Source organism: Scyliorhinus torazame, chromosome 14 (assembly GCF_047496885.1).
Source record: "Scyliorhinus torazame isolate Kashiwa2021f chromosome 14, sScyTor2.1, whole genome shotgun sequence".
In the NCBI taxonomy this organism is placed as follows: Eukaryota; Metazoa; Chordata; class Chondrichthyes; order Carcharhiniformes; family Scyliorhinidae; genus Scyliorhinus; species Scyliorhinus torazame.
In genome coordinates, this window is record NC_092720.1 from 218,344,721 (window position 1) to 218,372,119 (window position 27,399).

General features: G+C 61.3%; 1 protein-coding gene across 1 annotated transcript in view; it reads right to left on the bottom strand.

Moving 5' to 3' along the window:
* Nucleotides 1-2,913: 2,913 nt before the first annotated feature.
* The window catches only part of LOC140390530 (zinc-binding protein A33-like), a 51,556-nt gene continuing 27,070 nt past the window's right edge, over nt 2,914-27,399 (bottom strand). Inside the window, exon 6 of the mRNA XM_072475702.1 lies at nt 2,914-5,529. Coding sequence (XP_072331803.1) covers nt 4,973-5,529 — 557 coding nt within the window. The 3' untranslated portion in view covers nt 2,914-4,972. The remainder of the gene's footprint in view (nt 5,530-27,399) is intronic.

The window sequence follows — 27,399 nt, forward strand, 5'->3', positions numbered from 1 at the left end:
GTGTCTCACTAACTTGATAGAGTTTTTCGAGGAGGTCACTAATATGATTGATGCAGGTAGGGCAGTAGATGTTGTCTATATGGACTTCAGTAAGGCCTTTGACAAGGTCCCTCATGGTAGACTAGTACAAAAGGTGAAGTCACACGGGATCAGGGGTGAACTGGCAAGGTGGATACAGAACTGGCTAGGCCATAGAAGGCAGAGGGTAGCAATGGAGGGATGCTTTTCTAATTGGAGGGCTGTGACCAGTGGTGTTCCACAGGGATCAGTGCTGGGACCTTTGCTCTTTGTAGTATATATAAATGATTTGGAGGAAAATGTAACTGGTCTGATTAGTAAGTTTGCAGACGACACAAAGGTTGGTGGAATTGCGGATAGCGATGAGGACTGTCTGAGGATACAGCAGGATTTAGATTGTCTGGAGACTTGGGCGGAGAGATGGCAGATGGAGTTTAACCTGGACAAATGTGAGGTAATGCATTTTGGAAGGGCTAATGCAGGTAGGGAATATACAGTGAATGGTAGAACCCTCAAGAGTATTGAAAGTCAAAGAGATCTAGGAGTACAGGTCCACAGATCACTGAAAGGGGCTACACAGGTGGAGAAGGTAGTCAAGAAGGCATACGGCATGCTTGCCTTCATTGGCCGGGGCATTGAGTATAAGAATTGGCAAGTCATGTTGCAGCTGTATAGAACCTTAGTTAGGCCACACTTGGAGTATAGTGTTCAATTCTGGTCGCCACACTACCAGAAGGATGTGGAGGCTTTAGAGAGGGTGCAGAAGAGATTTACCAGAATGTTGCCTGGTATGGAGGGCATAAGCTATGAGGAGCGATTGAATAAACTCGGTTTGTTCTCACTGGAACGAAGGAGGTTGAGGGGCGACCTGATAGAGGTATACAAAATTATGAGGGGCATAGACAGAGTGGATAGTCAGAGGCTTTTCCCCAGGGTAGAGGGGTCAATTACTAGGGGGCATAGGTTTAAGGTGAGAGGGGCAAAGTTTAGAGTAGATGTACGAGGCAAGTTTTTTACGCAGAGGGTAGTGGGTGCCTGGAACTCACTACCGGAGGAGGTAGTGGAGGCAGGGACGATAGGGACATTTAAGGGGCATCTTGACAAATATATGAATAGGATGGGAATAGAAGGATACGTACCCAGGAAGTGTAGAAGATTGTAGTTTAGTCGGGCAGTATGGTCGGCACGGGCTTGGAGGGCCGAAGGGCCTGTTCCTGTGCTGTACATTTCTTTGTTCTTTGTTTGTTCTTTGTCATCAGGAGAGAGAGAGTGAACTCTTGGAACGAGAGTTAGCAGCTTGCACGCCTGTGCGCCAAGCAGAGAGTCCTTCGAGGAGCCCACGATCTCGAAAGGAAGGATGGCTTTTCGTGACTTGTGCGTCACTTCGAGTTGGCATGAGCCGGTAGCAGGAATGATGTTGCCATTGTAGTCCAATAGCTGGCAGGTCGATGGAAGAATGGTTGGTTTGACACGAAGGCTTTGAAAAGCAGACCACGCCATGAGATTGGATTGGATTTGTTTATTGTCACGTGTACCGAGGTTCAGTGAAATGTATTTTTCTGCGAGCAGCTCAACAAAAAAATACTTTTCACTGTATCTCGGTACACGGAGATTGGCGGAGGCGCCAGTGCCCAGGCGGAGTCGTATTTGGGACCGGTTGACCGTCAGGGTGGCACACCACTCGTCGTCTGGATCGATGCTGTATACCGACAGCGGCTGGTGTCTTTGCTTCGGGGACAGCCTGTTTATCGTTACGACACCGACTCGAAAAGGCGCCTTCAGGTCCTCGGTGTCACTGCTGTGTGGGAGGTCGGAATCGGACTCATTGACCGTGGGTTGAATTGCCCGAACATTCCTGCGAGGCTGGCTGAAGCGATATAAATTGGAAGGCTGAGCTGCTCGACAGCAGGCAGCATAGTGGGCAAGTCTTCCACATCGTACGCATTGTCGAGATTTTGCGGGGCATTGCCGCTTTAAATGGGCGGAGCCACAGTTGCCGCACGTTGTGACGTCAGCACGTTCGCTGCGCCACCGCGCATGCATGGTGCGGTCATGCATGGTGCGCGCCTGCGCATTACGTTCCTCCACATCGCCGTCCCCCTGTTTGGTGTGTACAAGCGCGGGAGTCCGTGAAAAGCGCGCGAAATGGCCGCCCTCATCCAGGCTGAGGCCCTGGAGGTGCTCAATCACTTGGACCCGTTCTGCCTCGTGGGGACCTTGCCGCGCCGTTACAGCCGCTTGTATATGGGAATACCAACTCGTGGCATTTTCATGTAGGACACAGGTCTCGATGGCGGTCGCGAGGGTGAGTTGCTTTACTTTGAGGAGCTGCTGACGTAGGGGGTCCGACTGAACACCGAAAATGATCTGGTCGCGTATCATGGAGTCGGAGGTGGGCCCGTAGCTGCAAGATTGCGCAAGGACACGGAGGTGCGTTAGATAGGATTGGAAAGGTTCATCCTTACCCTGCAAACGCTGCTGGAACACGTAGCGTTCAAAACTTTCATTCACCTCCACGCTGCAGTGAGTGTCAAATTTGAGGAGAACCGTCTTGAACTTTGTCTTGTCTTCGTCATCTGCAAAGGTGAGAGAGTTGAAAATGTGGATGGCATGGTCCCCGGCCGTGGAGAGGAGAAGGGCAATCTTTCTGGTGTCCGAGGCACCCTCCCTGTCCGTGGCTTCGAGGAAGAGCTGGAAGCGCTGTTTGAAAATCTTCCAGTTGGCCCCGAGGTTGCCGGCGATGCGGAGCGGCGGCGGCGGGCTGATGTTGTCCATGTTGCAGGATGACGGAATGCTGGCGGAAGGCAGGTCGGTCTAAGAAGTGCTAGTATGCAACCACTCCTGGTATCATGATGTGTTGGGTGTTCTGGATCATATAGGTCACCAACACTTGAAGTAGTGCAACACTATTTTATTGAAAGATTAACTATTTAAACATACTTGAACTGTGGGTAAATACGATACCAGCTTTAACTAAAGACCTTTGCCTTGTCCTAACCAGTAGATGCACTCAGCACATGGTGAATGTCTGTGTTGCAGGCTGCGAGCTCTGTGCTCCTAGCTAGCTGCTACTCGAATGAGCGGGAACTCTGATGCCCCCTGTCTTTATAATGCGTGTGCTCTCACTGGTGATTGGCTGCGGTGTTGGTATGTTGATTGGTCCCACTGTGTGTCCGTCAGTGTGTGTCTGCACCATGATATACTGGTGTATATTATGACAAACGTGTCTATAAAGGGTTGATGTGTTTAAAGGGTTAACAGGTGGGATATTCTATTGTGTGACGTTGATGATGATGTAACAATGACTCTCGTCAGTCATGTGTTCGACTCTCGAGGGAGAGTTTGGAATCATGCCTAAGAGCTACGTGCCTATTCTGTAACCGGTTCAGAAGTAATCCTAATAAACAAGTGTTGAAGCGGATACTAAAGTCTGTCTCCAGTCTGTCTGAGAACCACGTCCCAGACCCAGAGTCCGAGCCAAAGAACCCAATCTCAGAACATGGTGGCAGCTCAGAACAGGCGGGTGTCAATGGCAAAGCCAGCATTTGTTGTCCATCCCTAATATCTACACAGACTAATGGAGCCATTCACTGACACAAACAGTGATGCTCCCTTCGCTAGTTATAGTTAAGTTTGTAAACAGTCAACAGAATCGTCTCCCCAAAAAGAAACAGCTGTGTTCCAGCACCACCAGCAAAGTCAGTAATGCAGGACAAATAAATCTCTGGAGACCCGATCTCAACCAGCAGGGGGCGGTGTGGCTCCACGGAAATTAGGATTTGTATGTAAAAAATGTGTTTATTTATTTACCTGAATAAAGATCAAAACAGAGGAACCCTGGAGAGACATCAGCAGATATTAGTGACTGAAGTGAAGGTGTGTGAACTAATTGAACATTGAAATATATTTGAGGGTCTGAATAACATAAAGATTCTGAGAAATTGCTGGGTTAAAAATAAATCCATAAACAGTTTGTGGGTTTAGGTTTACTGTTTTGCTGACAAGTAATGTTGGTGAATCAAGTGAACTATATTTATACAATCTAACAATTCGATCTGTTGTAATAAAAACAAAATACTGAGACTGCAGGAAATCATCTGAAAAAGATTCATATTCCACTCGAGACGTCAACTCTGTTTCCCTCTCCACAGACTGGACCTAAAACATAGAACATACAGGACAGAAGGAGGCCATTCGGCCCATCGAGTCTGCACCGACCCACTTACGCCCTCACTTCCACCCTATTCCCGTAACCCAATAACCCCGCCTCACCTTTTTGGTCATTCGAACTATCCACCAATGTCCCAGTTATTAAACCAGGAGGACATTCTTATCCTCTCTGTACTCGGAATACAGGCTCAGATTTGTGAATTCAGCTCCTGACACACAGCAAGATCCCAAACTGGGAAATCTCACTCTCCCAACCTGGGATTTTCTGAACATTGTCCAGACCGGCTGTGTGGAATTTCCCGATCGGGACTCGGTGTTACAGGAACATGGAAGTGGGAAGTCCAGGCTCATGTTTATTTTCCCTCCTTTGTTTCTGATTCAATTCTCTTTCAGTTGTGAAGAAAGGTCCTGCCTGAATTGTCTGATCAGCGATTCAGCATTTTGAGTTGTTGTTATTCCTGCCAGTACCAGGTAGCCAGCAGCAGGTGGCGATACTGCGCTGTAAAACTTTACTGATCTTTGTACAGCTCGACATCACCATCGTGTGGCTGAAATCGGCACTACAATGAACTGCAAGGGAAAGTTCAAGATATTTAATTTCCTTTTTATTTTAATCCTCTGACGTTTTTATTTGTGTTGTTTTTATTTACAGTCTGATTGGGATTTTACAATTTGCAAATTAAACAACACATTGAGTGACAAACTGTTGTCGAGGGCAGTTTCTGACCCCCAACCCCTGAACTCTGCCCCTGACCCTCAAGTCATTGTGATGTCAGGGATGATGTCACCACCCCGAGGCCCCGCCCCTTTCCCGATCCGGATCAGAACCGGAGCAGATTCTCAGAAACTGGTTTTCATCCCCAGTCCTGAAGAAAGGATAAAGTTTCTCAGTGAAGTTATTCCCGGTGAAGGTGTGGAGATGGGACTTGGTGTCCACGTTGTAAAATGAAACTGTCCCAGACTCATAACTGAGATAAACTCCCACCTTCCCGGGGATCTGACCGACAGGGAGACGGGATCCAGGAGAGGAATTTATATTAAACTGGTCATCAACCCGCTCAATGGTCCAGAATCCAGTCTCTGGGCTCAGACTGACCAGGCCCTTCCTCTCCACAGACTCTGCGGCTACTCCCAGAATCCAGCCCCGATTTCCCGTCACCTCCACCTCCCAGTAATGTCTCCCCGATGTGAATCCCTCTGATCCCAGCACAAAGAGCCTGTGTGTAAACCTCTTCCTGGTGTCAGGGAGACTCCTCGGGGTCCGGGCCCGTCTCAGACTCTTCAGATCCTCAGACACCTCGAGCCAGGGATTCGCTGTTTCCACATCCAGGGTCACAGAGACTGGGAGAAAAAACAGAAAATTAGAGACTCACTGGGGATCGGGGAGAGACTCACTGGGGATCGGGGAGACTCACTGGGGATCGGGGAGAGACTCACTGGGGATCAGGGGGGAGACTCACTGGTGATGGGGGAGAGACTCACTGGGGATCGGGGGGGAGAGACTCACTGGGGGTCGGGGGGAGACTCACTGGGGGTCGGGGAGAGACTCACTGGGGATCGGGGAGAGACTCATTGGGGATCGGGGGGAGAGACCCACTGGGGATCGGGGGGAGAGACTCACTAGGGATCGGGGAGAGACTCACTGGAGATCGGGGGAGAGACTCACTTGGGATCGGGGGGAGAGACTCACTGGGGATCGGGGAGAGACCCACTGGGTATCGGGGAGAGACTCACTGGGGATCGGGGGAGAGACTCACTGGGGTTCGGGGCGCGACTCACTGGGGATCGGGGAGAGACTCGCTGGGGATCGGGGAGAGACTCGCTGGGGATCGGGGAGAGACTCGCTGGGGATCGAGGAGAGACCCACTGGGGATCGGGGAGAGACTCACTGGGGATCGGGGGAGACTCACTGGGGATCGGGGAGAGACCCGCTGGGGATCGGGGAGAGACCCACTGGGGATCGGGGGAGAGACTCACTGGGGATCGGGGAGAGACTCACTGGGGATTGGGGAGAGAGACTCACTGGGGATCGGGGAGAGACTCACTGGGGATCGGGGAGAGACCCACTGGGGATCAGGGGGAGACTCACTGGGGATCGGGGGGAGACTCACTGGGGATCAGGGGGAGACTCACTGGGGATCGGGGAGAGACTCGCTGGGGATCGGGGAGAGACCCACTGGGGATCGGGGGAGAGACTCACTGGGGATCGGGGAGAGACTCACTGGGGATTGGGGGGAGAGGCTCACTGGGGATCGGGGAGAGACTCACTGGGGATCGGGGAGAGACTCGCTGGGTATCGGGGAGAGACCAACTGGGGATCAGGGGGAGACTCACTGGGGATCGGGGGGAGACTCACTGGGGATCGGGGGAGACTCACTGGGGATCAGGGGGAGACTCACTGGGGATCGGGGAGAGTCACTGGGGATCGGGGGAGACTCACTGGGGATCAGGGGGAGACTCACTGGGGATCGGGGAGAGACCCACTGGGGATCGGGGGAGAGACTCACTGGGGATCGGGGAGAGACTCACTGGGGATTGGGGAGAGAGACTCACTGGGGATCGGGGAGAGACTCACGGGGGATCGGGGAGAGACTCGCTGGGGATCGGGGAGAGACCCACTGGGGATCAGGGGGAGACTCACTGGGGATCGGGGGGAGACTCACTGGGGATCAGGGGGAGGCTCACTGGGGATCGGGGAGAGACTCACTGGGGATCGGGGAGAGACTCGCTGGGGATCGGGGAGAGACTCGCTGGGGATCGGGGAGAGACCAACTGGGGATCAGGGGAGACTCACTGGGGATCGGGGGGAGAGACTCACTGAGGATCGGGGGGGAGAGACTCACTGGGGATCGGGGGGAGAGACTCACTGGGGATCGGGGGGGAGAGACTCACTGGGGATCGGGGAGAGACTCACTCTGGATCGGGGGGAGAGACTCACTGGGGATCAGAGGGAGAGACTCACTGAGTTTCGGGGAGAGACTCGCTGGGGATCGGGGAGAGACCCACTGGGGATCAGGGGGAGACTCACTGGGGATCGGGGAGAGACTCACTGGGGATCGGGGAGAGACCAACTGGGGATCAGGGGAGACTCACTGGGGATCGGGGGGAGAGACTCACTGAGGATCGGGGGGGAGAGACTCACTGGGGATCGGGGGGAGAGACTCACTGGGGATCGGGGGGAGAGACTCACTGGGGATCGGGGAGAGACTCACTGGGGATCGGGGGAGAGACTCACTGGGGATCGGAGGGAGAGACTCACTGAGTTTCGGGGGGGTACTCACTGGGGATCGTTGGGCAGAGACTCACTGGATTTCGGAGGGGAGAGACTCACTGCGTTTTGGGGGGGAGACTCACTTGGGATCGGGGGGAGACTCACTGGGGATGGGGGGAGAGACTGGGGATCGGGGGAGAGACTCACTGGGGATCAGGGTGAGAGTCTCACTGGGGATCGGAGAGAGATTCACTGGGGATCGGGGGAGACTCACTGGGGATCGGGGGGAGAGACTCACTGGGGATCGGGGGGAGAGACTCACTGGGGATCGGGGGGAGAGACTCACTGGGGATCGGGCAGAGACTCACTGGGGATTGGGGGGGACTCACTGGGGATCGGGGGAAGAGTCTCAGTAGGGATCGGGGTAGACTTACTGGGGATCGGAGGGAGACTCACTGGGGATCAGGCAGAGACCCACTGGGGATCGGGGGAGAGACTCACTGGGGATCGGGGAGAGACACACTGGGGATTGGGGAGAGAGACTCCCTGGGGATCGGGGAGAGACTCACGGGGGATCAGGGAGAGACCCGCTGGGGATCGGTGAGAGACCCACTGGGGATCAGGGGGAGACTCACTGGTGAACGGGGGGAGACTCATTGGGGATCAGGGGGAGACTCACTGGGGATCGGGGAGAGACTCACTGGGGATCGGGGAGAGACTCGCTGGGGATCGGGGAGAGACCCACTGGGGATCGGGGGAGAGACTCACTGGGGATCGGGGAGAGACTCACTGGGGATTGGGGGGAGAGACTCACTGGGGATCGGGGAGAGACTCACTGGGGATCGGGGAGAGACGCACTGGGGATCGGGAAGAGACCAACTGGGGATCAGGGGAGACTCACTGGGGATCGGGGGGAGACTCACTGGGGATCGGGGAGAGACTCACTGGGGATCGGGGAGAGACTCGCTGGGGATCGGGGAGAGACTCGCTGGGGATCGGGGAGAGACCAACTGGGGATCAGGGGAGACTCACTGGGGATCGGAGGGAGAGACTCACTGAGGATCGGGGGGGAGAGACTCACTGGGGATCGGGGGGAGAGACTCACTGGGGATCGGGGGGGAGAGACTCACTGGGGATCGGGGAGAGACTCACTGGGGATCGGGGGGAGAGACTCACTGGGGATCGGAGGGAGAGATTCACTGAGTTTCGGGGAGAGACTCGCTGGGGATCGGGGAGAGACCCACTGGGGATCGGGGGGAGACTCACTGGGGATCAGGGGGAGACTCACTGGGGATCAGGGGGAGACTCACTGGGGATCGGGGAGAGACTCACTGGGGATCGGGGAGAGACTCGCTGGGGATCGGGGAGAGACTCGCTGGGGATCGGGAAGAGACCAACTGGGGATCAGGGGAGACTCACTGGGGATCGGGGGGAGAGACTCACTGAGGAACGGGGGGGAGAGACTCACTGGGGATCAGGGGGAGAGAATCACTGGGGATCGGAGGGGAGAGACTCACTGGGGATCGGGGAGAGACTCACTGGGGATCGGGGGGAGAGACTCACTGGGGATCGGGGGGAGACTCACTGGGGATCGGGGAGAGACGCACTGGGGATCGGGGAGAGACCAACTGGGGATCAGGGGAGACTCACTGGGGATCGGGGGGAGACTCACCTGGGATCGGGGAGAGACACACTGGGGATTGGGGAGAGAGACTCACTGGGGATCGGGGAGAGACTCACGGGGGATCAGGGAGAGACCCGCTGGGGATCGGTGAGAGACCCACTGGGGATCAGGGGGAGACTCACTGGGGAACGGGGGGAGACTCATTGGGGATCAGGGGGAGACTCACTGGGGATCGGGGAGAGACTCACTGGGGATCGGGGAGAGACTCGCTGGGGATCGGGGAGAGACCCACTGGGGATCGGGGGAGAGACTCACTGGGGATCGGGGAGAGACTCACTGGGGATTGGGGGGAGAGACTCACTGGGGATCGGGGAGAGACGCACTGGGGATCGGGGAGAGACCAACTGGGGATCAGGGGAGACTCACTGGGGATCGGGGGGAGACTCACTGGGGATCGGGGGAGACTCACTGGGGATCAGGGGGAGACTCACTGGGGATCGGGGAGAGCCTCACTGGGGATCGGGGGAGAGACTCACTGGGGATCGGGGAGAGACTCACTGGGGATCGGGGGGAGACTCACTGGGGATCGGGGGAGACTCACTGGGGATCAGGGGGAGACTCACTGGGGATCGGGGAGAGTTACTGGGGATCGGGGGAGACTCACTGGGGATCAGGGGGAGACTCACTGGGGTCGGGGAGAGACCCACTGGGGATCGGGGGAGAGACTCACTGGGGATCGGGGAGAGACTCACTGGGGATTGGGGAGAGAGACTCACTGGGGATCGGGGAGAGACTCACGGGGGTTCGGGGAGAGACTCGCTGGGGATCGGGGAGAGACCCACTGGGGATCAGGGGGAGACTCACTGGGGATCGGGGGGAGACTCACTGGGGATCAGGGGGAGACTCACTGGGGATCGGGGAGAGACTCACTGGGGATCGGGGAGAGACTCGCTGGGGATCGGGGAGAGACTCGCTGGGGATCGGGGAGAGACCAACTGGGGATCAGGGGAGACTCACTGGGGATCGGGGGGAGACACTCACTGAGGATCGGGGGGGAGAGACTCACTGGGGATCGGGGGGAGAGACTCACTGGGGATCGGGGGGGAGAGACTCACTGGGGATCGGGGAGAGACTCACTGGGGATCGGGGGGAGAGACTCACTGGGGATCGGAGGGAGAGATTCACTGAGTTTCGGGGAGAGACTCGCTGGGGATCGGGGAGAGACCCACTGGGGATCGGGGGGAGACTCACTGGGGATCAGGGGGAGACTCACTGGGGATCAGGGGGAGACTCACTGGGGATCGGGGAGAGACTCACTGGGGATCGGGGAGAGACTCGCTGGGGATCGGGGAGAGACTCGCTGGGGATCGGGAAGAGACCAACTGGGGATCAGGGGAGACTCACTGGGGATCGGGGGGAGAGACTCACTGAGGAACGGGGGGGAGAGACTCACTGGGGATCAGGGGGAGAGAATCACTGGGGATCGGAGGGGAGAGACTCACTGGGGATCGGGGAGAGACTCACTGGGGATCGGGGGGAGAGACTCACTGGGGATCGGAGGGAGAGACTCACTGAGTTTCGGGGGGGGACTCACTGGGGATCGTGGGGGAGAGACTCACTGGGTTTCGGAGGGGAGAGACTCACTGCGTTTTGGGGGGGGAGACTCACTTGGGATCGGGGGGGGAGACTCACTGGGGATGGGGGGAGAGACTGGGGATCGGGGGAGAGACTCACTGGGGATCAGGGTGAGAGTCTCACTGGGGATCGGAGAGAGACTCACTGGGGATCGGGGGAGACTCACTGGGGATCGGGGGGAGAGACTCACTGGGGATCGGGGGGAGAGACTCACTGGGGATCGGGCAGAGACTCACTGGGGATTGGGGGGGACTCACTGGGGATCGGGGGAGAGTCTCAGTAGGGATCGGGGTAGACTTACTGGGGATCGGAGGGAGACTCACTGGGGATCATGGAGAGACCCACTGGGGATCGGGGGAGAGACTCACTGGGGATCGGGGAGAGACTCACTGGGGATTGGGGAGAGAGACTCACTGGGGATCGGGGAGAGACTCACGGGGGATCGGGGAGAGACCCACTGGGGATCGGGGGAGAGACTCACTGGGGATCGGGGAGAGACTCACTGGGGATTGGGGGGAGAGACTCACTGGGGATCGGGGAGAGACTCACGGGGGATCAGGGAGAGACTCACTGGGGATCGGGGGGAGAGACTCACTGGGGATCGGGGGGGAGAGACTCACTGGGGATCGGGGAGAGACTCACTGGGGATCGGGGGGAGAGACTCACTGGGGATCGGAGGGAGAGATTCACTGAGTTTCGGGGAGAGACTCGCTGGGGATCGGGGAGAGACCCACTGGGGATCGGGGGGAGACTCACTGGGGATCAGGGGGAGACTCACTGGGGATCAGGGGGAGACTCACTGGGGATCGGGGAGAGACTCACTGGGGATCGGGGAGAGACTCGCTGGGGATCGGGGAGAGACTCGCTGGGGATCGGGAAGAGACCAACTGGGGATCAGGGGAGACTCACTGGGGATCGGGGGGAGAGACTCACTGAGGAACGGGGGGGAGAGACTCACTGGGGATCAGGGGGAGAGAATCACTGGGGATCGGAGGGGAGAGACTCACTGGGGATCGGGGAGAGACTCACTGGGGATCGGGGGGAGAGACTCACTGGGGATCGGGGAGAGACTCACTGGGGATCGGGGAGAGACGCACTGGGGATCGGGGAGAGACCAACTGGGGATCAGGGGAGACTCACTGGGGATCGGGGGGAGACTCACCTGGGATCGGGGAGAGACACACTGGGGATTGGGGAGAGAGACTCACTGGGGATCGGGGAGAGACTCACGGGGGATCAGGGAGAGACCCGCTGGGGATCGGTGAGAGACCCACTGGGGATCAGGGGGAGACTCACTGGGGAACGGGGGGAGACTCATTGGGGATCAGGGGGAGACTCACTGGGGATCGGGGAGAGACTCACTGGGGATCGGGGAGAGACTCGCTGGGGATCGGGGAGAGACCCACTGGGGATCGGGGGAGAGACTCACTGGGGATCGGGGAGAGACTCACTGGGGATTGGGGGGAGAGACTCACTGGGGATCGGGGAGAGACGCACTGGGGATCGGGGAGAGACCAACTGGGGATCAGGGGAGACTCACTGGGGATCGGGGGGAGACTCACTGGGGATCGGGGGAGACTCACTGGGGATCAGGGGGAGACTCACTGGGGATCGGGGAGAGCCTCACTGGGGATCGGGGGAGAGACTCACTGGGGATCGGGGAGAGACTCACTGGGGATCGGGGGGAGACTCACTGGGGATCGGGGAGAGACTCACTGGGGATCGGGGAGAGACTCGCTGGGGATCGGGGAGAGACTCGCTGGGGATCGGGAAGAGACCAACTGGGGATCAGGGGAGACTCACTGGGGATCGGGGGGAGAGACTCACTGAGGAACGGGGGGGAGAGACTCACTGGGGATCAGGGGGAGAGAATCACTGGGGATCGGAGGGGAGAGACTCACTGGGGATCGGGGAGAGACTCACTGGGGATCGGGGGGAGAGACTCACTGGGGATCGGGGGGAGACTCACTGGGGATCGGGGAGAGACGCACTGGGGATCGGGGAGAGACCAACTGGGGATCAGGGGAGACTCACTGGGGATCGGGGGGAGACTCACCTGGGATCGGGGAGAGACACACTGGGGATTGGGGAGAGAGACTCACTGGGGATCGGGGAGAGACTCACGGGGGATCAGGGAGAGACCCGCTGGGGATCGGTGAGAGACCCACTGGGGATCAGGGGGAGACTCACTGGGGAACGGGGGGAGACTCATTGGGGATCAGGGGGAGACTCACTGGGGATCGGGGAGAGACTCACTGGGGATCGGGGAGAGACTCGCTGGGGATCGGGGAGAGACCCACTGGGGATCGGGGGAGAGACTCACTGGGGATCGGGGAGAGACTCACTGGGGATTGGGGGGAGAGACTCACTGGGGATCGGGGAGAGACGCACTGGGGATCGGGGAGAGACCAACTGGGGATCAGGGGAGACTCACTGGGGATCGGGGGGAGACTCACTGGGGATCGGGGGAGACTCACTGGGGATCAGGGGGAGACTCACTGGGGATCGGGGAGAGCCTCACTGGGGATCGGGGGAGAGACTCACTGGGGATCGGGGAGAGACTCACTGGGGATCGGGGGGAGACTCACTGGGGATCGGGGGAGACTCACTGGGGATCAGGGGGAGACTCACTGGGGATCGGGGAGAGTTACTGGGGATCGGGGGAGACTCACTGGGGATCAGGGGGAGACTCACTGGGGTCGGGGAGAGACCCACTGGGGATCGGGGGAGAGACTCACTGGGGATCGGGGAGAGACTCACTGGGGATTGGGGAGAGAGACTCACTGGGGATCGGGGAGAGACTCACGGGGGTTCGGGGAGAGACTCGCTGGGGATCGGGGAGAGACCCACTGGGGATCAGGGGGAGACTCACTGGGGATCGGGGGGAGACTCACTGGGGATCAGGGGGAGACTCACTGGGGATCGGGGAGAGACTCACTGGGGATCGGGGAGAGACTCGCTGGGGATCGGGGAGAGACTCGCTGGGGATCGGGGAGAGACCAACTGGGGATCAGGGGAGACTCACTGGGGATCGGGGGGAGACACTCACTGAGGATCGGGGGGGAGAGACTCACTGGGGATCGGGGGGAGAGACTCACTGGGGATCGGGGGGGAGAGACTCACTGGGGATCGGGGAGAGACTCACTGGGGATCGGGGGGAGAGACTCACTGGGGATCGGAGGGAGAGATTCACTGAGTTTCGGGGAGAGACTCGCTGGGGATCGGGGAGAGACCCACTGGGGATCGGGGGGAGACTCACTGGGGATCAGGGGGAGACTCACTGGGGATCAGGGGGAGACTCACTGGGGATCGGGGAGAGACTCACTGGGGATCGGGGAGAGACTCGCTGGGGATCGGGGAGAGACTCGCTGGGGATCGGGAAGAGACCAACTGGGGATCAGGGGAGACTCACTGGGGATCGGGGGGAGAGACTCACTGAGGAACGGGGGGGAGAGACTCACTGGGGATCAGGGGGAGAGAATCACTGGGGATCGGAGGGGAGAGACTCACTGGGGATCGGGGAGAGACTCACTGGGGATCGGGGGGAGAGACTCACTGGGGATCGGAGGGAGAGACTCACTGAGTTTCGGGGGGGGACTCACTGGGGATCGTGGGGGAGAGACTCACTGGGTTTCGGAGGGGAGAGACTCACTGCGTTTTGGGGGGGGAGACTCACTTGGGATCGGGGGGGGAGACTCACTGGGGATGGGGGGAGAGACTGGGGATCGGGGGAGAGACTCACTGGGGATCAGGGTGAGAGTCTCACTGGGGATCGGAGAGAGACTCACTGGGGATCGGGGGAGACTCACTGGGGATCGGGGGGAGAGACTCACTGGGGATCGGGGGGAGAGACTCACTGGGGATCGGGCAGAGACTCACTGGGGATTGGGGGGGACTCACTGGGGATCGGGGGAGAGTCTCAGTAGGGATCGGGGTAGACTTACTGGGGATCGGAGGGAGACTCACTGGGGATCATGGAGAGACCCACTGGGGATCGGGGGAGAGACTCACTGGGGATCGGGGAGAGACTCACTGGGGATTGGGGAGAGAGACTCACTGGGGATCGGGGAGAGACTCACGGGGGATCGGGGAGAGACCCACTGGGGATCGGGGGAGAGACTCACTGGGGATCGGGGAGAGACTCACTGGGGATTGGGGGGAGAGACTCACTGGGGATCGGGGAGAGACTCACTGGGGATCGGGGAGAGACGCACTGGGGATCGGGAAGAGACCAACTGGGGATCAGGGGAGACTCACTGGGGATCGGGGGGAGACTCACTGGGGATCGGGGAGAGACTCACTGGGGATCGGGGAGAGACTCGCTGGGGATCGGGGAGAGACTCGCTGGGGATCGGGGAGAGACCAACTGGGGATCAGGGGAGACTCACTGGGGATCGGAGGGAGAGACTCACTGAGGATCGGGGGGGAGAGACTCACTGGGGATCGGGGGGAGAGACTCACTGGGGATCGGGGGGGAGAGACTCACTGGGGATCGGGGAGAGACTCACTGGGGATCGGGGGGAGAGACTCACTGGGGATCGGAGGGAGAGATTCACTGAGTTTCGGGGAGAGACTCGCTGGGGATCGGGGAGAGACCCACTGGGGATCGGGGGGAGACTCACTGGGGATCAGGGGGAGACTCACTGGGGATCAGGGGGAGACTCACTGGGGATCGGGGAGAGACTCACTGGGGATCGGGGAGAGACTCGCTGGGGATCGGGGAGAGACTCGCTGGGGATCGGGAAGAGACCAACTGGGGATCAGGGGAGACTCACTGGGGATCGGGGGGAGAGACTCACTGAGGAACGGGGGGGAGAGACTCACTGGGGATCAGGGGGAGAGAATCACTGGGGATCGGAGGGGAGAGACTCACTGGGGATCGGGGAGAGACTCACTGGGGATCGGGGGGAGAGACTCACTGGGGATCGGGGAGAGACTCACTGGGGATCGGGGAGAGACGCACTGGGGATCGGGGAGAGACCAACTGGGGATCAGGGGAGACTCACTGGGGATCGGGGGGAGACTCACCTGGGATCGGGGAGAGACACACTGGGGATTGGGGAGAGAGACTCACTGGGGATCGGGGAGAGACTCACGGGGGATCAGGGAGAGACCCGCTGGGGATCGGTGAGAGACCCACTGGGGATCAGGGGGAGACTCACTGGGGAACGGGGGGAGACTCATTGGGGATCAGGGGGAGACTCACTGGGGATCGGGGAGAGACTCACTGGGGATCGGGGAGAGACTCGCTGGGGATCGGGGAGAGACCCACTGGGGATCGGGGGAGAGACTCACTGGGGATCGGGGAGAGACTCACTGGGGATTGGGGGGAGAGACTCACTGGGGATCGGGGAGAGACGCACTGGGGATCGGGGAGAGACCAACTGGGGATCAGGGGAGACTCACTGGGGATCGGGGGGAGACTCACTGGGGATCGGGGGAGACTCACTGGGGATCAGGGGGAGACTCACTGGGGATCGGGGAGAGCCTCACTGGGGATCGGGGGAGAGACTCACTGGGGATCGGGGAGAGACTCACTGGGGATCGGGGGGAGACTCACTGGGGATCGGGGGAGACTCACTGGGGATCAGGGGGAGACTCACTGGGGATCGGGGAGAGTTACTGGGGATCGGGGGAGACTCACTGGGGATCAGGGGGAGACTCACTGGGGTCGGGGAGAGACCCACTGGGGATCGGGGGAGAGACTCACTGGGGATCGGGGAGAGACTCACTGGGGATTGGGGAGAGAGACTCACTGGGGATCGGGGAGAGACTCACGGGGGTTCGGGGAGAGACTCGCTGGGGATCGGGGAGAGACCCACTGGGGATCAGGGGGAGACTCACTGGGGATCGGGGGGAGACTCACTGGGGATCAGGGGGAGACTCACTGGGGATCGGGGAGAGACTCACTGGGGATCGGGGAGAGACTCGCTGGGGATCGGGGAGAGACTCGCTGGGGATCGGGGAGAGACCAACTGGGGATCAGGGGAGACTCACTGGGGATCGGGGGGAGACACTCACTGAGGATCGGGGGGGAGAGACTCACTGGGGATCGGGGGGAGAGACTCACTGGGGATCGGGGGGGAGAGACTCACTGGGGATCGGGGAGAGACTCACTGGGGATCGGGGGGAGAGACTCACTGGGGATCGGAGGGAGAGATTCACTGAGTTTCGGGGAGAGACTCGCTGGGGATCGGGGAGAGACCCACTGGGGATCGGGGGGAGACTCACTGGGGATCAGGGGGAGACTCACTGGGGATCAGGGGGAGACTCACTGGGGATCGGGGAGAGACTCACTGGGGATCGGGGAGAGACTCGCTGGGGATCGGGGAGAGACTCGCTGGGGATCGGGAAGAGACCAACTGGGGATCAGGGGAGACTCACTGGGGATCGGGGGAGAGACTCACTGAGGAACGGGGGGGAGAGACTCACTGGGGATCAGGGGGAGAGAATCACTGGGGATCGGAGGGGAGAGACTCACTGGGGATCGGGGAGAGACTCACTGGGGATCGGGGGGAGAGACTCACTGGGGATCGGAGGGAGAGACTCACTGAGTTTCGGGGGGGGACTCACTGGGGATCGTGGGGGAGAGACTCACTGGGTTTCGGAGGGGAGAGACTCACTGCGTTTTGGGGGGGGAGACTCACTTGGGATCGGGGGGGGAGACTCACTGGGGATAGGGGGAGAGACTGGGGATCGGGGGAGAGACTCACTGGGGATGAGGGTGAGAGTCTCACTGGGGATCGGAGAGAGACTCACTGGGGATCGGGGGAGACTCACTGGGGATCGGGGGGAGAGACTCACTGGGGATCGGGGGGAGAGACTCACTGGGGATCGGGCAGAGACTCACTGGGGATTGGGGGGGACTCACTGGGGATCGGGGGAGAGTCTCAGTAGGGATCGGGGTAGACTTACTGGGGATCGGAGGGAGACTCACTGGGGATCATGGAGAGACCCACTGGGGATCGGGGGAGAGACTCACTGGGGATCGGGGAGAGACTCACTGGGGATTGGGGAGAGAGACTCACTGGGGATCGGGGAGAGACTCACGGGGGATCGGGGAGAGACCCGCTGGGGATCGGTGAGAGACCCACTGGGGATCAGGGGGAGACTCACTGGGGAACGGGGGGAGACTCACTGGGGATCAGGGGGAGACTCACTGGGGATCGGGGAGAGACTCACTGGGGATCGGGGAGAGACTCGCTGGGGATCGGGGAGAGACCCGCTGGGGATCGGGGGAGAGACTCACTGGGGATCGGGGAGAGACTCACTGGGGATTGGGAGGAGAGGCTCACTGGGGATCGGGGAGAGACTCACTGGGGATCGGGGAGAGACGCACTGGGGATCGGGAAGAGACCAACTGGGGATCAGGGAGACTCACTGGGGATCGGGGGGAGACTCACTGGGGATCGGGGGAGACTCACTGGGGATCAGGGGGAGACTCACTGGGGATCGGGGAGAGTCACTGGGGATCGGGGGAGACTCACTGGGGATCAGGGGGAGACTCACTGGGGATCGGGGAGAGACTCACTGGGGATCGGGGGAGAGACTCACTGGGGATCGGGGAGACACTCACTGCGGATCGGGGAGAGACTCACGGGATCGTGGGGAGAGTCTCACTGGGGATCGGGGGAGAGACTCACGGGTTCGGGGGAGAGTCGCACTCGGGATCGGGGGGAGAGTCCCACTGGGGATCGGGGGGAGACTCACTGGGGATCGAGGGGAGAGACTCACTGGGGATCGGGGGGAGACTCACTGGGAATCGGGGAGAGACTGGGGATCAGGGGGAGAGTCACTGGGGATCGGGGGGGGCGAGACTCACTGGGGATCGGGGGGGGGAGACTCACTCGGGATCGGGGAGAGACCCACTAGGGATCAGGGGGAATCTCACTGGGGATCGGGGAGAGACTCACTGGGGATCGGGGGAGACTCACTGGGGATCAGGGGGAGACTCACTGGGGATCGGGGAGACTCACTGGCGATCAGGGGGAGACTCACTGGGGATCGGGGAGAGACTCACTGGGGATCGGGGGAGAGACTAACTGGGGATCGGGGAGAGACTCGCTGGGGATCGGGGAGAGACCAACTGGGGATCAGGGGAGACTCACTGGGGATCGGGGGGAGAGACTCACTGAGGATCGGGGGGGAGAGACTCACTGGGGATCGGGGGGAGAGACTCACTGGGGATCGGGGGGGAGAGACTCACTGGGGATCGGGGAGAGACTCACTGGGGATCGGGGGGAGAGACTCACTGGGGATCAGAGGGAGAGACTCACTGAGTTTCGGGGAGAGACTCGCTGGGGATCGGGGAGAGACCCACTGGGGATCAGGGGGAGACTCACTGGGGATCGGGGGGAGACTCACTGGGGATCAGGGGGAGACTCACTGGGGATCGGGGAGAGACTCACTGGGGATCGGGGAGAGACTCGCTGGGGATCGGGGAGAGACTCGCTGGGGATCGGGGAGAGACCAACTGGGGATCAGGGGAGACTCACTGGGGATCGGGGGGAGAGACTCACTGAGGATCGGGGGGGAGAGACTCACTGGGGATCGGGGGGAGAGACTCACTGGGGATCGGGGGGAGAGACTCACTGGGGATCGGGGAGAGACTCACTGGGGATCGGGGGGAGAGACTCACTGGGGATCGGAGGGAGAGACTCACTGAGTTTCGGGGGGGTACTCACTGGGGATCGTTGGGGAGAGACTCACTGGATTTCGGAGGGGAGAGACTCACTGCGTTTTGGGGGGGAGACTCACTTGGGATCGGGGGGAGACTCACTGGGGATGGGGGGAGAGACTGGGGATCGGGGGAGAGACTCACTGGGGATCAGGGTGAGAGTCTCACTGGGGATCGGAGAGAGATTCACTGGGGATCGGGGGAGACTCACTGGGGATCGGGGGGAGAGACTCACTGGGGATCGGGGGGAGAGACTCACTGGGGATCGGGGGGAGAGACTCACTGGGGATCGGGCAGAGACTCACTGGGGATTGGGGGGGACTCACTGGGGATCGGGGGAGAGTCTCAGTAGGGATCGGGGTAGACTTACTGGGGATCGGAGGGAGACTCACTGGGGATCAGGGAGAGACCCACTGGGGATCGGGGGAGAGACTCACTGGGGATCGGGGAGAGACACACTGGGGATTGGGGAGAGAGACTCACTGGGGATCGGGGAGAGACTCACGGGGGATCAGGGAAATACCCGCTGGGGATCGGTGAGAGACCCACTGGGGATCAGGGGGAGACTCACTGGGGAACGGGGGGAGACTCATTGGGGATCAGGGGGAGACTCACTGGGGATCGGGGAGAGACTCACTGGGGATCGGGGAGAGACTCGCTGGGGATCGGGGAGAGACCCACTGGGGATCGGGGGAGAGACTCACTGGGGATCGGGGAGAGACTCACTGGGAATTGGGGGGAGAGACTCACTGGGGATCGGGGAGAGACTCACTGGGGATCGGGGAGAGACGCACTGGGGATCGGGAAGAGACCAACTGGGGATCAGGGGAGACTCACTGGGGATCGGGGGGAGACTCACTGGGGATCGGGGGAGACTCACTGGGGATCAGGGGGAGACTCACTGGTGATCGGGGAGAGCCTCACTGGGGATCGGGGGAGAGACTCACTGGGGATCGGGGAGAGACTCACTGGGGATCGGGGGGAGACTCACTGGGGATCGGGGGAGACTCACTGGGGATCAGGGGGAGACTCACTGGGGATCGGGGAGAGTCACTGGGGATCGGGGGAGACTCACTGGGGATCAGGGGGAGACTCACTGGGGATCGGGGAGAGACCCACTGGGGATCGGGGGAGAGACTCACTGGGGATCGGGGAGAGACTCACTGGGGATTGGGGAGAGAGACTCACTGGGGATCGGGGAGAGACTCACGGGGGATCGGGGAGAGACTCGCTGGGGATCGGGGAGAGACCCACTGGGGATCAGGGGGAGACTCACTGGGGATCGGGGGGAGAATCACTGGGGATCAGGGGGAGACTCACTGGGGATCGGGGAGAGACTCACTGGGGATCGGGGAGAGACTCGCTGGGGATCGGGGAGAGACTCGCTGGGGATCGGGGAGAGACCAACTGGGGATCAGGGGAGACTCACTGGGGATCGGGGGGAGACACTCACTGAGGATCGGGGGGGAGAGACTCACTGGGGATCGGGGGGAGAGACTCACTGGGGATCGGGGGGGAGAGACTCACTGGGGATCGGGGAGAGACTCACTGGGGATCGGGGGGAGAGACTCACTGGGGATCGGAGGGAGAGATTCACTGAGTTTCGGGGAGAGACTCGCTGGGGATCGGGGAGAGACCCACTGGGGATCGGGGGGAGACTCACTGGGGATCAGGGGGAGACTCACTGGGGATCAGGGGGAGACTCACTGGGGATCGGGGAGAGACTCACTGGGGATCGGGGAGAGACTCGCTGGGGATCGGGGAGAGACTCGCTGGGGATCGGGAAGAGACCAACTGGGGATCAGGGGAGACTCACTGGGGATCGGGGGGAGAGACTCACTGAGGAACGGGGGGGAGAGACTCACTGGGGATCAGGGGGAGAGAATCACTGGGGATCGGAGGGGAGAGACTCACTGGGGATCGGGGAGAGACTCACTGGGGATCGGGGGGAGAGACTCACTGGGGATTGGGGAGAGACTCACTGGGGATCGGGGAGAGACGCACTGGGGATCGGGGAGAGACCAACTGGGGATCAGGGGAGACTCACTGGGGATCGGGGGGAGACTCACTGGGGATCGGGGAGAGACACACTGGGGATTGGGGAGAGAGACTCACTGGGGATCGGGGAGAGACTCACGGGGGATCAGGGAGAGACCCGCTGGGGATCGGTGAGAGACCCACTGGGGATCAGGGGGAGACTCACTGGGGAACGGGGGGAGACTCATTGGGGATCAGGGGGAGACTCACTGGGGATCGGGGAGAGACTCACTGGGGATCGGGGAGAGACTCGCTGGGGATCGGGGAGAGACCCACTGGGGATCGGGGGAGAGACTCACTGGGGATCGGGGAGAGACTCACTGGGGATTGGGGGGAGAGACTCACTGGGGATCGGGGAGAGACGCACTGGGGATCGGGGAGAGACCAACTGGGGATCAGGGGAGACTCACTGGGGATCGGGGGGAGACTCACTGGGGATCGGGGGAGACTCACTGGGGATCAGGGGGAGACTCACTGGGGATCGGGGAGAGCCTCACTGGGGATCGGGGGAGAGACTCACTGGGGATCGGGGAGAGACTCACTGGGGATCGGGGGGAGACTCACTGGGGATCGGGGGAGACTCACTGGGGATCAGGGGGAGACTCACTGGGGATCGGGGAGAGTCACTGGGGATCGGGGGAGACTCACTGGGGATCAGGGGGAGACTCACTGGGGATCGGGGAGAGACCCACTGGGGATCGGGGGAGAGACTCACTGGGGATCGGGGAGAGACTCACTGGGGATTGGGGAGAGAGACTCACTGGGGATCGGGGAGAGACTCACGGGGGTTCGGGGAGAGACTCGCTGGGGATCGGGGAGAGACCCACTGGGGACCAGGGGGAGACTCACTGGGGATCGGGGGGAGACTCACTGGGGATCAGGGGGAGACTCACTGGGGATCGGGGAGAGACTCACTGGGGATCGGGGAGAGACTCACTGGGGATCGGGGAGAGACTCGCTGGGGATCGGGGAGAGACCAACTGGGGATCAGGGGAGACTCACTGGGGATCGGGGGGAGACACCCACTGAGGATCGGGGGGGAGAGACTCACTGGGGATCGGGGGGAGAGACTCACTGGGGATCGGGGGGGAGAGACTCACTGGGGATCGGGGAGAGACTCACTGGGGATCGGGGGGAGAGACTCACTTGGGATCGGAGGGAGAGATTCACTGAGTTTCGGGGAGAGACTCGCTGGGGATCGGGGAGAGACCCACTGGGGATCGGGGGGAGACTCACTGGGGATCAGGGGGAGACTCACTGGGGATCAGGGGGAGACTCACTGGGGATCGGGGAGAGACTCACTGGGGATCGGGGAGAGACTCGCTGGGGATCGGGGAGAGACTCGCTGGGGATCGGGAAGAGACACACTGGGGATTGGGGAGAGAGACTCACAGGGGATCGGGGAGAGACTCACGGGGGATCTGGGAAATACCCGCTGGGGATCGGTGAGAGACCCACTGGGGATCAGGGGGAGACTCACTGGGGAACGGGGGGAGACTCATTGGGGATCAGGGGGAGACTCACTGGGGATCGGGGAGAGACTCACTGGGGATCGGGGAGAGACTCGCTGGGGATCGGGGAGTGACCCACTGTGGATCGGGGGAGGGATCACTGGGGATCGGGGAGAGACTCACTGGGGATTGGGGGGAGAGACTCACTGGGGATCGGGGAGAGACTCACTGGGGATCGGGGAGAGACGCACTGGGGATCGGGAAGAGACCAACTGGGGATCAGGGGAGACTCACTGGGGATCGGGGGGAGACTCACTGGGGATCGGGGGAGACTCACTGGGGATCAGGGGGAGACTCACTGGTGATCGGGGAGAGCCTCACTGGGGATCGGGGGAGAGACTCACTGGGGATCGGGGAGAGACTCACTGGGGATCGGGGGGAGACTCACTGGGGATCGGGGGAGACTCACTGGGGATCAGGGGGAGACTCACTGGGGATCGGGGAGAGTCACTGGGGATCGGGGGAGACTCACTGGGGATCAGGGGGAGACTCACTGGGGATCGGGGAGAGACCCACTGGGGATCGGGGGAGAGACTCACTGGGGATCGGGGAGAGACTCACTGGGGATTGGGGAGAGAGACTCACTGGGGATCGGGGAGAGACTCACGGGGGATCGGGGAGAGACTCGCTGGGGATCGGGGAGAGACCCACTGGGGATCAGGGGGAGACTCACTGGGGATCGGGGGGAGACTCACTGGGGATCAGGGGGAGACTCACTGGGGATCGGGGAGAGACTCACTGGGGATCGGGGAGAGACTCGCTGGGGATCGGGGAGAGACTCGCTGGGGATCGGGGAGAGACCAACTGGGGATCAGGGGAGACTCACTGGGGATCGGGGGGAGACACTCACTGAGGATCGGGGGGGAGAGACTCACTGGGGATCGGGGGGAGAGACTCACTGGGGATCGGGGGGGAGAGACTCACTGGGGATCGGGGAGAGACTCACTGGGGATCGGGGGGAGAGACTCATTGGGGATCGGAGGGAGAGATTCACTGAGTTTCGGGGAGAGACTCGCTGGGGATCGGGGAGAGACCCACTGGGGATCGGGGGGAGACTCACTGGGGATCAGGGGGAGACTCACTGGGGATCAGGGGGAGACTCACTGGGGATCGGGGAGAGACTCACTGGGGATCGGGGAGAGACTCGCTGGGGATCGGGTAGAGACTCGCTGGGGATCGGGAAGAGACCAACTGGGGATCAGGGGAGACTCACTGGGGATCGGGGGGAGAGACTCACTGAGGAACGGGGGGGAGAGACTCACTGGGGATCAGGGGGAGAGAATCACTGGGGATCGGAGGGGAGAGACTCACTGGGGATCGGGGAGAGACTCACTGGGGATCGGGGGGAGAGACTCACTGGGGATCGGGGAGAGACTCACTGGGGATCGGGGAGAGACGCACTGGGGATCGGGGAGAGACCAACTGGGGGTCAGGGGAGACTCACTGGGGATCGGGGGGAGACTCACTGGGGATCGGGGAGAGACACACTGGGGATTGGGGAGAGAGACTCACTGGGGATCGGGGAGAGACTCACGGGGGATCAGGGAGAGACCCGCTGGGGATCGGTGAGAGACCCACTGGGGATCAGGGGGAGACTCACTGGGGAACGGGGGGAAACTCATTGGGGATCAGGGGGAGACTCACTGGGGATCGGGGAGAGACTCACTGGGGATCGGGGAGAGACTCGCTGGGGATCGGGGAGAGACCCACTGGGGATCGGGGGAGAGACTCACTGGGGATCGGGGAGAGACTCACTGGGGATTGGGGGGAGAGACTCACTGGGGATCGGGGAGAGACGCACTGGGGATCGGGGAGAGACCAACTGGGGATCAGGGGAGACTCACTGGGGATCGGGGGGAGACTCACTGGGGATCGGGGGAGACTCACTGGGGATCAGGGGGAGACTCACTGGGGATCGGGGAGAGCCTCACTGGGGATCGGGGGAGAGACTCACTGGGGATCGGGGAGAGACTCACTGGGGATCGGGGGGAGACTCACTGGGGATCGGGGGAGACTCACTGGGGATCAGGGGGAGACTCACTGGGGATCGGGGAGAGTCACTGGGGATCGGGGGAGACTCACTGGGGATCAGGGGGAGACTCACTGGGGATCGGGGAGAGACCCACTGGGGATCGGGGGAGAGACTCACTGGGGATCGGGGAGAGACTCACTGGGGATTGGGGAGAGAGACTCACTGGGGATCGGGGAGAGACTCACGGGGGTTCAGGGAGAGACTCGCTGGGGATCGGGGAGAGACCCACTGGGGATCAGGGGGAGACTCACTGGGGATCGGGGGGAGACTCACTGGGGATCAGGGGGAGACTCACTGGGGATCGGGGAGAGACTCACTGGGGATCGGGGAGAGACTCGCTGGGGATCGGGGAGAGACTCGCTGGGGATCGGGGAGAGACCAACTGGGGATCAGGGGAGACTCACTGGGGATCGGGGGGAGACACTCACTGAGGATCGGGGGGGAGAGACTCACTGGGGATCGGGGGGAGAGACTCACTGGGGATCGGGGGGGAGAGACTCACTGGGGATCGGGGAGAGACTCACTGGGGATCGGGGGGAGAGACTCACTTGGGATCGGAGGGAGAGATTCACTGAGTTTCGGGGAGAGACTCGCTGGGGATCGGGGAGAGACCCACTGGGGATCGGGGGGAGACTCACTGGGGATCAGGGGGAGACTCACTGGGGATCAGGGGGAGACTCACTGGGGATCGGGGAGAGACTCATTGGGGATCGGGGAGAGACTCGCTGGGGATCGGGGAGAGACTCGCTGGGGATCGGGAAGAGACCAACTGGGGATCAGGGGAGACTCACTGGGGATCGGGGGGAGAGACTCACTGAGGAACGGGGGGGAGAGTCTCACTGGGGATCAGGGGGAGAGAATCACTGGGGATCGGAGGGGAGAGACTCACTGGGGATCGGGGAGAGACTCACTGGGGATCGGGGGGAGAGACTCACTGGGGATCGGAGGGAGAGACTCACTGAGTTTCGGGGGGGGACTCACTGGGGATCGTGGGGGAGAGACTCACTGGGTTTCGGAGGGGAGAGACTCACTGCGTTTTGGGGGGGGAGACTCACTTGGGATCGGGGGGGGAGACTCACTGGGGATGGGGGGAGAGACTGGGGATCGGGGGAGAGACTCACTGGGGATCAGGGTGAGAGTCTCACTGGGGATCGGAGAGAGACTCACTGGGGATCGGGGGAGACTCACTGGGGATCGGGGGGAGAGACTCACTGGGGATCGGGGGGAGAGACTCACTGGGGATCGGGCAGAGACTCACTGGGGATTGGGGGGGACTCACTGGGGATCGGGGGAGAGTCTCAGTAGGGATCGGGGTAGACTTACTGGGGATCGGAGGGAGACTCACTGGGGATCATGGAGAGACCCACTGGGGATCGGGGGAGAGACTCACTGGGGATCGGGGAGAGACTCACTGGGGATTGGGGAGAGAGACTCACTGGGGATCGGGGAGAGACTCACGGGGGATCGGGGAGAGACCCGCTGGGGATCGGTGAGAGACCCACTGGGGATCAGGGGGAGACTCACTGGGGAACGGGGGGAGACTCACTGGGGATCAGGGGGAGACTCACTGGGGATCGGGGAGAGACTCACTGGGGATCGGGGAGAGACTCGCTGGGGATCAGGGAGAGACCCGCTGGGGATCGGGGGAGAGACTCACTGGGGATCGGGGAGAGACTCACTGGGGATTGGGAGGAGAGGCTCACTGGGGATCGGGGAGAGACTCACTGGGGATCGGGGAGAGACGCACTGGGGATCGGGAAGAGACCAACTGGGGATCAGGGAGACTCACTGGGGATCGGGGGGAGACTCACTGGGGATCGGGGGAGACTCACTGGGGATCAGGGGGAGACTCACTGGGGATCGGGGAGAGTCACTGGGGATCGGGGGAGACTCACTGGGGATCAGGGGGAGACTCACTGGGGATCGGGGAGAGACTCACTGGGGATCGGGGGAGAGACTCACTGGGGATCGGGGAGACACTCACTGCGGATCGGGGAGAGACTCACGGGATCGTGGGGAGAGTCTCACTGGGGATCGGGGGAGAGACTCACGGGTTCGGGGGAGAGTCGCACTCGGGATCGGGGGGAGAGTCCCACTGGGGATCGGGGGGAGACTCACTGGGGATCGAGGGGAGAGACTCACTGGGGATCGGGGGGAGACTCACTGGGAATTGGGGAGAGACTGGGGATCAGGGGGAGAGTCACTGGGGATCGGGGGGGCGAGACTCACTGGGGATCGGGGGGGGGAGACTCACTCGGGTTCGGGGAGAGACCCACTAGGGATCAGGGGGAATCTCACTGGGGATCGGGGAGAGACTCACTGGGGATCGGGTGAGACTCACTGGGGATCAGGGGGAGACTCACTGGGGATCGGGGAGACTCACTGGGGATCAGGGGGAGACTCACTGGGGATCGGGGAGAGACTCACTGGGGATCGGGGGAGAGACTAACTGGGGATCGGGGAGACACTCACTGCAGATCGGGG